The sequence below is a fragment of the Buceros rhinoceros genome, unplaced genomic scaffold (assembly GCF_000710305.1).
Source record: "Buceros rhinoceros silvestris isolate BGI_N320 unplaced genomic scaffold, ASM71030v1 scaffold7595, whole genome shotgun sequence".
NCBI lineage: Eukaryota > Metazoa > Chordata > Aves > Bucerotiformes > Bucerotidae > Buceros > Buceros rhinoceros.
Window position 1 is genome coordinate 38364 of NW_010412214.1, and position 14031 is coordinate 52394.

The 14031-nt window shown below is 37.6% G+C and overlaps 1 protein-coding gene across 3 annotated transcripts in view; it reads left to right on the plus strand.

Moving 5' to 3' along the window:
* TRAF3 (TNF receptor-associated factor 3) overlaps window positions 1–14031 on the plus strand; it is a 27805-nt gene that overhangs the window by 1576 nt on the left and 12198 nt on the right. The window contains exons 2-7 of one of the 3 annotated variants that reach the window (XM_010136295.1): window positions 1788–1839; window positions 4081–4185; window positions 5067–5234; window positions 9182–9262; window positions 11945–12019; window positions 13826–13918. In XM_010136295.1, the coding sequence (XP_010134597.1) occupies window positions 1788–1839; window positions 4081–4185; window positions 5067–5234; window positions 9182–9262; window positions 11945–12019; window positions 13826–13918 (574 nt within the window). The remainder of the gene's footprint in view (window positions 1–1787; window positions 1840–4080; window positions 4186–5066; window positions 5235–9181; window positions 9263–11944; window positions 12020–13825; window positions 13919–14031) is intronic. The other 2 variants (XM_010136296.1, XM_010136298.1) reach the window with 2 other exon arrangements.

Below are 14031 nucleotides of genomic sequence, written 5' to 3' on the forward strand. Positions count from 1 at the left end.
ACTTTTCTTTCAGTATACCTTTTCAGGTGAGGTGTGCTTTATATTTAAGAAATGCAGTTATTTCTCTTGAATATATGTTTTTGGAAGACTCTTACATGGTTAATACCAGTGAGTGCAGAAAAGCAAAGACCTGCCACGCTTTGGATATGTCCAGATGGACAGAACAGATCCTTAACATTCTAAGCAGTAACAATTCTAGCATTGCTGGAATCCGGGCAGCTTTCCTTCCCTGCTGTGAGACATGCACATGTGTTTATTATAGTGCAGACAGAATATGTGTAATTTTACCTTCCTGACGTTTCAACTGTTATTGAAAAGGGCACATGAGTAAGACCATCTACCATATTGCTCTTTCATTTGAGTTCTTTCACTATATTTAAGCCCTTGTTGCAAACAAACCCTTTATTCAAATTAAATTTACAGCTCCTTTTTTGAGAAATAAAAAGTGTGCTGTAAAACTGGAAGCAAAATAAGTTTATGTTGTTTCTGTATTTGGCACAAAAATTTCCCATTCAGTGTTGATACGCTGCTGCACACACACACGCTGATTATATGCTAGCGGCTTCTGTTCCAGTGTTATTTGAGGACAAAGAATTGGGAGGTGGTGTAGATAAAGCAGTAAAGATGTCTGCTCAGTATGCAGCAGTGGTTGATAAAAAGCAAGTGGGATGCCTGAGTGAATTCAGTAAAGGCGAGGAGAGCATGACATTGTATTAAACACTGTGCCCTCAAGTAGATTAGTTCCCCCCCCTTTTTTTTCAACTTAGAAAAATATTGCAGATACTACAGAAGCTGCAAGGTGGTTAAGGTGATGAGATATATGATGAGACACAGAACGGCCAGTTCAAGACACTCAATGGTCAGAAGCCAGTGAGAAGCTTTGAAATAACCACACTGATTATATAATGTAATTGAACTTATTCAGCCTTCTACATTGATTTGCACTGCTGCTAGCAGCCACAACTTACAGTAGCTTGTCAATGAATTGCTTAATGAAAGGATTTACCTGGCTTTTACCCAGTGTTTCACCCATAGATATCGGTGCTTTACAAGGATGATCAATATGACTATCCCCATTTTACATGGGGAGAAGGAGCTGAAAAGGAATGAAGGGGTTTACAGTACGACACCTAGCAGGTCAGAGTCAGAAACAACTGTAGGAACCCACATTTCCTACACTCCAGTTCAGTTTCTATTCACAGACTGCTCTGCTCCTCAGCTTACCTGTTGTCTAAGAAATCACAGGTTTGGTAATTAGATTCCCAAAACAACAGTTTAGATAAAGGAGGGAGCAAGGATCTGTAACAGTTGCTAACGATAGACTTGAGGAAGTGGATATAAATACTTTTTGTACCCTAAAAGGATGTAGAATTGACTGCCAGAGAAAGTAAAGTTTAATTAGATGTTGTTTGAAAAAAAACAACTGGATAATTGAAGAGACAATATTTGGCCTGTTTGCACAGATAGACTGAGAAGTGACAAGAATTGTGGATCAGGCACACGTTGTAAAATAGAGAGTGAATTTTGCTGCCTTGAAGAAAAACACCGTGCGTTTGGCTGGAGATGTGGTGGTGGTCCTGTTTCCTTGGGAATGCCAGATACCATCCACTGAAAACTCAGAGTTGAAATTTTTGAAATAATATCATGTCATCTCATTATAATGAACTATATCCACTTTTAGTGATTTGAAAAGATTGAATAATCATTAAGTGCCTCATTAATGGATATTTTTGAACTACAAGAATTCAGAAGAGTTAAAAGAATTTTCTGTTCTCTTTTCTCTCCAGTTCTTCTAGTCCAAAATGTACAGCGTGTCAAGAAAGCATTGTAAAAGATAAGGTATCGTTAAATTTGTTTCTTATTCCAGAGTATTGAATTGTGTGACATTCGTAAGATGTGTTATTGCTTTGCAGTAATTGTTTCATAAGCCTAATAAGCTACTTGAGGAAGACAGTTTTGTTGTAAAACCTAAACCATGTATTTTATGTGGGAAGACGGCACATTTTTACTGTTAACCACCTGGCAGAGAACAAGATGTCAGCTTTGTCCCCAGTGGCCCAGCCAGGTGTCACATCTTGTTTTCGTAGCTGGGAGCTGCAGCCAACACATTGCAGTTGTCCCCCATCAGCTGTGAGGATGACATGAAATATTGCATCTCCTTGATGCAGAGAAGTGACAGATCCAGGCAAACCTTAGTCCTGATCTGGCTCCAGACCGGTGTCTACTCTTTCACTAACCTGTTTTTACAGTGTGGAGTTCTGCGAACCAGAATGGAACCAGAACAGTGTGGAGTTACAGTAACTGTAATAGAATCAGACTCTTTTTATATGGATAAGGTATTTCACTGATGTCTTCAGCTTTTCACAGCAAAACTTTGTGTTTCCTTTGAAAGGTTGAGGGTAGAGAAAATCCTTTTTGTCTTAGTACGTGGCTTATGCAGTTTTTACACAAGATTTTTTCTAAAGTGTAAATAATTCGTGTTAGTAGTCTTCCTTGCCTAAATCAATCCTTGCAATAGTAACCATTTTCAAGAACAAATTAGTGGGTACATTAATCTTTCCTTGTCTTAACTCAAAATAGTTCACGGAACAGTGCTCAGCGTAATTCAGTTTTGACATGGATGGGCTCTCCTGGAGCTCAGACCAATAACCACGATGCCTGCTTTATTCGTCCTTTCAACTCTTGACTTTCTAGCTCCTAACATACATAAATATGTACATTGGTTATCAAACTTCAAATTTCTCTAAAATAAGAGGAGGACAAGAAAGGCAGTATTTAATTTTAAATACTTGTTAGACTAACTATGCAAGTCAGTGGTTTTCATGGAACTGGAAACCTCTCTCTCTCCCATAGAATGGTGATGTCCACAATCAGAGCTTCAGTCAACTAAACTGTGCCTAGTAACCCTGTGAATTACTTTGGGGAAAAAACAGTACAGTACTGGCAATTGATTATTCAAATGTTCATTCATTAAACTTCATGTATGCATCTGAAAAGTAAATGTATGCATCTTAAAAGTAAACAGAAATCAGTGACCGGTTTCAGATGAGAGCGGATGACAGTGGCTGCAGTTACCTTCTTCACTGATACTGGAGGTAGATGAATAGTCACAGATCTGATTATGATTCTTTGCTGTTGTTGTTAGCGTGCAGAACTGTGGTGTGATGATGCTATCCCTGCAGTGTCACAGAACTCCGTTTGTCAGAGAGAGAGTCACAGGTTGTCCTTGGTTCTTTGGTATTGCTTGCTGGTCATGAAAGCAATTGCAAAATGACTAGAAGTTTTTATCCCTTTGTTTTGGACTTCAAAATAGGAGTAATGGTCCTCAATTCTTATGTCCGGTTCCTGCCCTTAGCAGTGGGGCTTCCTGAGAGCGCAGTGCATAGTCTCGTCATTTTTTATGGGGTATCACCAATAAAAGGAGAAAAATGCAAACCTGGATCTCTCTTTTTCTAACTTACTGTTGTTCTATTATAGACAAAAAATACTGGAAAGACTTATAAATATTAAAATGGACAGATAGTTAAAGCTTCCTTATCTATGAAATAAACTGCCTCCAGTCTAAGGCCTTAGAAAATGTCTTTAATTATGTGTTGCCACTGAAGTGCAAGTAGGTGTTCCAAATAACCTGTCTAGTGGCTGTGGGACTGCCTTCTGTGCAAACCTTTCTCTCTGAACCACTACGTGTTGGATCGTTTTTGTCTTCTGGTATTGTGCCTAATACACCAGCTCCCCAAACAGTGTCGAGACTTCTAGCTTATGCAGGACTGTTGTTGGCAAGCAGATAGCAAAATTATTTAGTCCTTTCTTGCACATTTCCCTTTATTGTATTTGTATACAAAGTGAAACAGTAGTAGAGCATCTGTCCAAATACTCTCTTTCACTGGGCTGCTTCGTCGTGGAGGAGTCCGTGATGTGCACAGTCAAGAAAAATTGAATGGCAGGATTTTATTTCTGGCACATAGAGCTAGAATTAAATGACACTTCTGTAGCCAAATTATATGGCTTCTACCTTATTTGAACTTGTACGTTCTCAAATGACTTAAAATTTCTAAAACAAAGTGATTTTTGATTTTTCAGGTATTTAAAGATAATTGTTGCAGGAGAGAGCTACTTGCCCTTCAAATATACTGTAGAAATGAAAACAAGGGCTGTAAAGAACAACTCTCTTTGGGTCAGTTACTGGTGAGTAATATAACATACTCGTAAACTTACTTTGGAGTTAGAGTGAGAAGAAATCTTGCAAGTTAAATCTGTAGTCCATTTCTCAACTTGCTCACGCTGGTGGTTAATCTGATTTATAAATATTGGAGTAGAGTTAAACTGCTTTGAAACTCAGGTTTTTTTATGAGCTATAAGGAATGGTAGTAAAAAATCTTGTGATTGTGTGACACTAAAGCTTGGAAATGTAAATGCGTGAAGCTAATGGGAATCGAGGGAAGGACTAAAACTGGGGACAATCTTAATGTGTACTTAACAAATGTGAGAGATCTTAATTCCTCTTTGGTGTGTTTTTATTTACCAGTCTTAGTCCTCTCATGTAAGTGTTGGTTTATGTGTGGAGTTAAACCTTTGGCTTCTCTCGACTTGCACAAAATAACGTGTATCTTTGTTTTGTGAAGGCGTAACATGGCGGTTATCCAGTAATTTCACAGTTGTAAAGGATGGCTACACAGCCCTTTGCACTCAGATGTGTAGGTGCTTGCTTTGAATCAACAACTTAAAGCAGCATCTGTGTTTATGTGGAATAATATACCTTGAAAAAGAATGCTTACCTTTTGTTTAAATAGCCTGTGAGGAATTTTGGACTTTGCTAGAGTGCTTTTAATATAAAAGTAGCTCATATACTTCTACAATATAGTGGAACCTGCTGACTAGGTACAGGGAGTGTAAAGTCAGAAGTGTATTCCTGAGTAGATTGGTTAGTGTTTGCTCTCGCACGATATAGTGCACAAAATAGCTTTGCTTAGTTTGTTACTGAAGTTACTTAATGTGGGATGTCTTCAAAGCATGGAAGACATGCACAAAACTTAGTTGGCTTTACTTGGGTGTTTTTTGTCTTTCAGATGCATTTGAAAACTGATTGTCAGTTTGAAGAACTCTCATGTCCTCGTGCTGATTGCAAAGAAAAAATACTGAGAAAAGATTTGCCAGACCATGTAGAGAAGACCTGTAAATACCGGGAGACAACCTGTAAATACTGTAAAAGCCAAGTCCCAATGATTATGTTGCAGGTGCAGTATTTTCTTACATATATAGAAAAAGATTCCATACGCTAATGTGGAATAGTGACTTTTATTTTGCTTGAATTGATACAATAAACACAACTACCGTGATAACAATTAAGTGCAGGGAAACCATAAGCATAGCAGTTGACTGGAGAAATAGCATCTTTCTGTATGATCGTTTTTGGGAACTGTGTGATCTGTTCTGAGAGTAAAGGAGGAAACAATGCCAAGACACAGTTTGTTTTTACATAACCAGCAATAGTACGTGACTGGCCTAGGCAGAGTTACTGCCCTTCTTGGCAGTACGAACGAGTGGCCTGATAAGCAGCATGTTGTGAATTAGAGGTACAGAGCAGAGGTTGAGAAAGTCACGTTTTACACATTGAATTGTAAGCTGACTGTGTTTGCATTATTTCACATTGAACTGCATTATGCTGAATCTCTCTTGCTGTAAGTTTCCACAGTTTGACAGTCTCGAATTTCAGATTTTCTTAATATAGTAAGCGCGATGAGAATTTCATTTGCGTTCTTGTGTATCGTTTGTTAGGTGAAGTCTCACAATGATGAGAAGCACTCTTTGCTCAGATATCAGTACAGAAAGGCACAGGTAGCATCTCACCGTGTTCTCATTTAGATCTGGCTTTCAGTTATTGACTGTACATTTGCAAGGGCTGGTACTTCAGTAGTTGTGCATTACCTAGCATAAGAGAGATATGAAAATACTAAGATGTGAGAATACACAGAGACAAAACTGAAGTTTACAGTGTGTTTATTCTTACACATTCTGATACAGAGGCAAAAGTATATTTACTTAGGTTATGGGTGCTGTTCTCCCAGAATTTTCTCTAGGATGGGAATTGCTGCGAGGCAAATAGTGACATTAAAAAACTTATGGTGTCTTTAACTGTCAAAATCAGTGAGTGTTAAATATGTCTTGTTGTACAAACTGGATTTCTGTATCTAAGCAGTGTGCTCACAGATTCCTTGTAGGCAGTTTCTTTTTATAGGAACAATGTAGTTAAGTTTCTGAGAGTCTGAAAGCATCCTTACCTTTTGAGGAATATGGAACTCTTTTAGTTTAAGAGCTTTCTCTTTTACCAGATGTTGATGGATTTAACGTTTATGAAACCTTTGAACTACTATTAGTAGCTTTCAAGATACTTAGAAGCTGAGGCAAAATTTAGACTAACAGATTTTTAATTCACAGTGAAACCTATTTTAGACATTTGTGCTGGAAACAAGAATGGCATATTACTCTGAAGAACAGAAAAGAGTGTTTGTAAATAAAGTAATTGTTTTCCAAAATCATAAGTGGTGGAGTTCCAAGTTGCTGTAAGAAGTAATAGAATTGGATTATCTAAAGAGCCAAAGAGGTTTGTTAACATGTAGTTTTATGTTGGTGTCATTATTTTGATTGGATTAAAGTTGGTACCGCTACTCACCTGCCCTTACAAGTTCTGAACAGATCTACAATTGTAAATCAGAACATTTCCAAGCAGTGTTACATGGTCTCATATTACCATTGGCTTCTATGTTTCAGGACATAAAATGGGACGGTTTTGCTTCCATGCTGCTTTAAGGGTGCAGAAAGCTCCACAATTACAAGATTAGCAGTTGGCTGCTATTTTTAATTTTTTTTCCCTAGATTTTAAGAAGTTTAGTGGTTATAGAAATGCAGATGGTTTTATTTGTTTTGGCCTGATAAAATGTTACCTCATTGTACTTTGGTAATGAGAACCAGAAGATGAATGAGACTGTACATTTGAATGAAAGGCTCCTTTTGACTTCTTGTTTGAGTTTTATCACTCAGAGCTTGACTTCATCTCTAGCTTCTGTAGCCTGAGATTTTCTCTAATGTAATAATGACTGAAGGAGCCCTCAGTGACTTGAAGTGAAAATGGAGATAGAGGGGAGCATATCAAAAAGAAAGGTATGCAAATGGAGACAAAAATAATTTTACCGGAGTACATACGGTTCATGTCGTCACAGAATCCCATGACCCATGGGGTAGGAAATCCCCCTTGTTGAAGGCAGACTCTAGTTAATGTTTTTTTAGATTGCATTTGTCTTGCTGAGCTGACTGGGACAGCCACTGGGGAAGACATGAGACATTATCATCTTGCTTCCTTGTCACTACTCTGCCTTCTACCTGCCTCTACTCTGTAGAGATAGTAGACTACTCTGTCTACTATCTATCCTGCCTTCCCCTCATCTGTGCCAAGTGCCCTGCATGTGGTGTTATCCGTGTTTTATGCTACATCTGTCTTTTGTTTTTGCGTGCTCCACTGTGTGAATTTAGCTGGTCAGTAGGTAGAGGATTCTACGACTGGAATGGGATTACCCTGATATATCCTGAAGTCATTGGAAAGGCCCTGATGTATAAAAAGGAGAGCTGGAGAGAGGGCTGAGAAGTTGCATGTTGCCTTTTTATCAGGAACCAAGAGACAGTGACATAGCCTTTGCTAGCTAGTTTGGGTAGGTTAGGGAAGTGAGGAAGAGAATTAAAATGAATGCTAGAAATGAGTAGTAATTTTCTAGTTTTGTAGTTGATAACCCATTAAAGAAGTCTGTTGGGCAGTAGTGTGTGATATCTCCCTTCAACATGATTACAGATGTGTTCAGAATGAGAGGTGCCCAGGTCCAGTTCTGGACCAGAAATGGTCCTACGGGCCATTGCTTATCAGAAGAGTACTGCAGTCACCTGACAGAGGTGATTCTGAGGAAGGAGGTGTCAGTCTGTTAGCATTGCTCTTGGTTTGGTATCCATTCCTCACGGGGAGGGACTGAAGCTAGCTTCCTCACCTCCACATTTTGGGGGTCTGTCCCACCTCTCTGGCTAAGGAGCAGCTTACGCTTCCTTGCTTTCTGCCGCTGGGACTGCATGTGCTACACCAAAGGAACTAGGGCAAATGAGAAGGACAGCAGGGTAGACTTGCTTCAACATACCTGATGATCTGTTTTTAAAAGTGAGGAGAAAGACATTTTCAAATATTTGCAGATTCATGACAGAGTTCTGAGTTCTGAAACATAGCCTTTCACATCTCAGAACTTAGGTCTCCTTTACATCTTGGGTTTGTTTCAAAAATAGACATTGTTACTTGGCAAAAAGACTTTGTTCTTCCCTTTCAAACAGGCTTAAAAATCTAGACCTTTGCTGTTCTTAAGTACCAGAAATTAAACACTTTGTTTCAAGTTGAATGGGACATGACACTTTACATAAAATGAAAGGATTCTTTTCCAGATTTTTCGTGTTGTTGAGAAAAACTGAGAAGAAATGTAAATTCAATTAGCTTGGGCCTGATTTTCTTCCTTCTCTGTGGTGGTATGGTTTGACAGCTATACTGTATTACCTGTCATCATCTAGGTTCAGATCAAAATGCCTGCCCTGCATCATGGTAAAATTTCAACATCTCTTTGAACTTCAGGTATATAACAGTGAGACTTAGGTATTTGAGAATCAAGATTAGAAAACAATGGGGAGGGGAGTATCTGTACATAGGAAAGACAGATTCTCTGAGAGTGGCCTGTGTACATTTCTGAAGAGCTTTTCCATGCCCTGTATACCATTACTTAAAAGGACATCTGCAGCGGTTCTGCTCACTCTTAAAGATGCCCATTTTTGTGAATAATTTTTGGAGAAGAAAACTTGACTTTTATTATTGTTTCAGTGTTCCAAGTAAAAGCATTAAATGGCAAGCAAACACAAGAAAAACCTTATTTTTGCTTCAGAATATCAACGCATCTGTCAAAAGCATATTGATGTTTGAGCAATTGCACTTCTGCAACTCTGCACAACTGGGATAAACATTGAATAAATCTTGTATGAGAGTTGGTGTTTTTGTTTTGTTTGTTTGTTTTCAATTATTGTGGGCTGCTTTTCTTTGCAGGTAAGTCCTCTCTTTAATTTCAGAGTAAGAGTTTGATTTGTGGTTTGTTTGCTTTTTCCTCTGTAGAAACATGAAGATACAGACTGCCCGTGTGTCATGGTTTCATGTCCTCATAAATGTAGTGTTAAAACACTCATGAGAAGCGAGGTAAGAAGTCATGCCCAGTGTTGTGCTGAAAAATTAAATAATTTTTTTAGTAAGATCTCGCAAGAATTTTGCCAGAAGCCATCTCTTTATTAAAATGTGAGATCTAAAGAAAAGCTTTTTCTACCACACAGTTAAGTGTGATAACACTCAAATATTTTTAATGATTTTTTGAAAACGTATTTACGAAGAAAGAATTTCTTAGTTTTGTACCATTATTACACTTGGCCTCCCCAAGATTAGCACATCTTTCCTGCTTTCAGTTTTACTAGTTGTCCCCCTGCCATTCCCCCATTTGAAGCATTTGTTGAGCACAGTAGAGCAGCATCTTGGGGTAGTTAGCTTATATTAAAATACAAAGAGATAATGAAAATATAGAGCACATTGACAAGGGTTAGTAAAGACTAGAAAAATCATATAAATGTGTAGAGTCATTCCATGGAAAAACTTAGATTATTATTAAATCTGTTAATTGAGGAAAAATAACTGACACTTAGAGATATAGTGCAAGGTACAGGGTACTATGAGTACAACATTCCAACAGCCAGATGCAACAATGCCTAAAAATTTCTCATAACCTTGTAGTAATAGATAGACCGTGTTTAAAAACAAAAAAAACCCAAAAACCCAAGCCTGTATTGTTTGAACGGATCCGTGTTCTTGTGCATTAAAAGGTGTAAATAGCATCTGTCCAAGTCAATGTGCATGACTTTTTCCTAAAAATAGAACTTACTCACCAAGGATGGGGAAGAGCTTGTTTAAGCCCTCAGCTCTGTAAGCCTCACTTAAGGAAAGTTAAGTTTCTGATCGGAGGATAAGGTTTTCACTGATGTTTGCTCCCTGAGTTGGATTTGTACTATTTTTCAGGTAGACTTTTAGATTATTAATCATGTCATAGTGCACAAGGCACAGCAGACACCTGCCAAACACAGGGGCAGGCATTCCCCCTGGATAATGACATATGTGATAGAGACTGTACCTAGTAAGAGCAGTTGAGCTGCTAAGAAAGGAGAAAATATGTCTACTGGGCCAACTCTATCAGTGCTTCCTTCCGAGTTTAGGCTTTGGAGCACTTAGGCATATTCTTAAATACTGACTTCAGCAGTTGCTTTGAGAAGAGGGATTATCTGGGTGCTAATAAGAACTGACCCGTTAAAGCCGAGGTTGTACATTTACACTCAGAATTGGGTTCTGAAGCCGTTGGTGCAAACAGAACTTTCAGCGGTCATCTTGCCCTGCTGCATCATCTGTTACTCTATGTTCCTTAATTTTTTTTCGATGGTGTGGAAATGTCTCTATTACTTAGCTGCATGGTTAGGGTCGAGGACTCTAATGCAGAAAATGGAAAAATGCCTGCCTAACAGTTTGAGAAAACTCTAGCGTACAACAAGTGGCTCGCTTCCTGTAGAATAAAAGGCAATTTTTCATGTTTAATTCGTAACTTTGGCAGACTTCTAGTTTTGAGAAGTTGAAAATGTGGCATTCTTGTAAAGCCTGTTATACCACATGTCTTTATTTGGTTTTATGGCTTTTTCTGAACTGTGTCTCCTGAAACTCTGTGAATTTCTACAGATAGTGTTTAGAACGTAACGGGTCTATCAGAGATGAGTGACCCATAGCATCTTAGTATCAGATTTCCTAAAGATTGTCCTGTCTGTTCCAGAACTACATGTTGAAAGCAGCATTGGTTCACCACTTCTTTCCATGGAGGTGGATCAGACAAGTCATGTTGGGGCTTATGGTGTGGGAATTTCAAATGAGATTTTGAAACCTGAAAGAGTGATGCCAGTTGAGGAGCTAGGCTCTAGCTCCTGTCTGCTTCATGCGAAATACAAACCGCAGATCCTGGTTTTGAAGGGAGAGTGTTCGTTGCACTGTCCTTTCCAAAAATGGCTCTTTGCTCCAACATCTAGGCAGTCTGCATCCAGCTGCTGCCCTCTGTGCTGCAATGGCTGCTGTCTGTATATAAGTATATGCTTCTGTGAACTAGTTTATTTTAAAATGAAAAGCAGTCTGTGCTCATAATAATCCAAGACATTGGAATAAATCTCAATCTGTGAAAAATGCAGGCATTTTGCTAATCACATTTAACCCTGTGTACTGCATTTTTTTAAAGTTACTAATTGTACCTGTTCTAAAACTCTTTGTTTCATGCAGTACTTGTTTAGTCTTTTTTGTGTAATTTAACTGTTAAATTTAGGCACGAAGAATTGCATGTTATGTTTTGGGTAATTGGTTCCTCATGAAATTTGGATTAGAAAAAATGTTCTTTACTACAGTGAAACTGACCTTAAGACTTGCTCAGAACACCAATAAAAAAAAAACCCACTTGTTGAGAAGATTAGTGTTGCACTAAAGTCAAATGAAATCATAAATAACTGTAGACTGCATTCTTTTTGTTTGTGTTTTTTCAATTGGGTTGCCTATTGAAAGAGTCTTTAGTAGAAGTTTCACTGTATATTTAATGTATCACGCTGTATACTGTACTGGCATGTGTGTGTGGTTTACCTATGTGTATATATATAGTTATTTGCACTTTAGATCAGACTGGAGAAAATATACACACGTGTACTGAATGTTCTGCAAACGGCACACGATACCAGCCTGATAACCTGTGCTCTTTATGTTTTGAGCATTATCATGCAAACGTCTTCTGCCAAAACTCACATTTTTTTCCTATTGCAGTTGAATGCACATTTGTCAGAATGTATTAATGCCCCAAGTACCTGTAGTTTTAAGCGTTATGGCTGCACTTTTCAGGTCAGTATATACAATTATACTTCCCAATTGATGAAAGTCTGCAAATAGAACCTAACTCTGATGTGAAAGTTCTGGACTTCTCTAGTCTTGGTTAAGAAAAAGTCATCCAGTTGCACCAAGTAATTATGCAGCAGATGTTTGGTTTTGTGTTTTAAAGATAAGCAATATAAAAAGCCCACACATTCCTGCAGTGGTTTGGGAGTTCAGTTGTAGGTACGTCTTGTTGAAATAGGAAGATGATACATTTGAAGGACTTTTGAAATTAGAGTAAGAGGAAAGTCACTTTTCTTCAGAAGATAGGCTAGTAACTTCAGTTGTTTTCTACGAAAATACTTATTTTCTTGAGCTAAGTATGTTTATATTTTCTCTCATTTGTGTGTCTTAATATCTTTATTAAGGTTAAGTATAGGTTAGCGCAGTTACAACGTGTATTTTTATGTGCATTCATATGTTTGTGTGCACATAGGTGTGTAATCAAAACCTAGCATGAAATTTATTTTTTTAAAGAGTTCTAGATTTTAATCCTGGCAATCCCTGCAATATTCTAAAAAATAAAAGCCAAAGCTCAGATTTCAGTTTCAGTCGTAATATTCCAGTACTTTCCAATATTCTGCTTCCCTTACATGTATCTTGGGGAATTTGAATGATTATGTAAAGCAGAGATTAGTCAGGAAATTTCAGAAACTGCTGACAGGAAAAAATGAGGTTTATCAGATGGTATGATTCATTTTTTTAGACCATGATAAGTTAAAGACAAGAACTGTAAAGCAGCAACACTTCCCAATAAACTGCTTCCTGCAGGTATTTCCAGGTTCTTAAATAATGAGCATTCATCTTTCTAAATGTTAACAGTAATGCTCTTAGTGGTAGAACTGATCAGTGCTGTAACCCTGCCCACTGTTATGTCGTATGTATTGCCATTCATTTTATGTATGTATATGTGTGCATATATGTACATATATCCACATATATATTTTTAGTATTTTATATAGAGTACATACCTTGAGGATCATTGGAACCCTTTCAGTTGCTCTGCAGCATATCCACCATCAAAGTTAATATACTCTGCATTGCAAAACACTTAACTGAAGTAGGTGTAATGCAACACGATACAAATAAAGTGAATAATATGGTCTGCATCTTATGTACTCTGTATACGATCTATGTGTGTTCTGTAAACTTTCTATAAAATAGTGGTTATTTGTAACAGCATTTATAGGTTGTGCAGAGGCAGCATATCTGAATGTCATAGACCAGTCACGGTAACATCTTAGGATGACAAACAAGGCAGTGTAATACCTCTCAAAGTAGTTTATAAAGCTGGCAGTTTCCAGTGATGATAAATTTATCTTAAAGATTTGTCTTTAATACTCAACCTAGGGAAAATTTAGTGCTTATCAAGCTGTTCATGGAATAGAACAAAAGGTCCAAATTACAGTTTGGGGAATTACACCCATTAGGTTTTGTATGACTCAAGAGTTTTATTGTGCTTTATTTAGTGTAAAGCTACACAGAAGACTCTAAAATAGAATTAATTTTGTAAATCTTGTTCATCTTTAATGTGTCTGACGTATCAAGCACACTGGATGGAGATACATGGCACTTGTATAAATCACTTGCTATATCAAATGTATTCCTGACTTTTGTAAATTCCCGAGTAGATTTCCCTTCTCTCTACAGTTCTACAGCAACATGCATCCGTGAACCAAAATATGTAGTGTTGGTTCGATGTCTGTATATACTCTTTCTTTGTAGGTTTAAAAGAAGTGGAATTGGCTAAAATGTATAAATTCTTTGTTGTCACAGGGAACAAACCAACAAATTAAAGCACATGAAGCCAGCTCAGCAGTGCAGCATGTTAACTTATTGAAAGAGTGGAGCAATGCTCTAGAAAATAAGGTATATCTTCTACTCACTTCTAATTTTCATTAATTTCCTTAAATCATATAAAAGTACTGGAAGAAGTGGTTTTTTTTTTTTTTTTTTTTTCCTTTTTAACAGCTGTTTAAAAT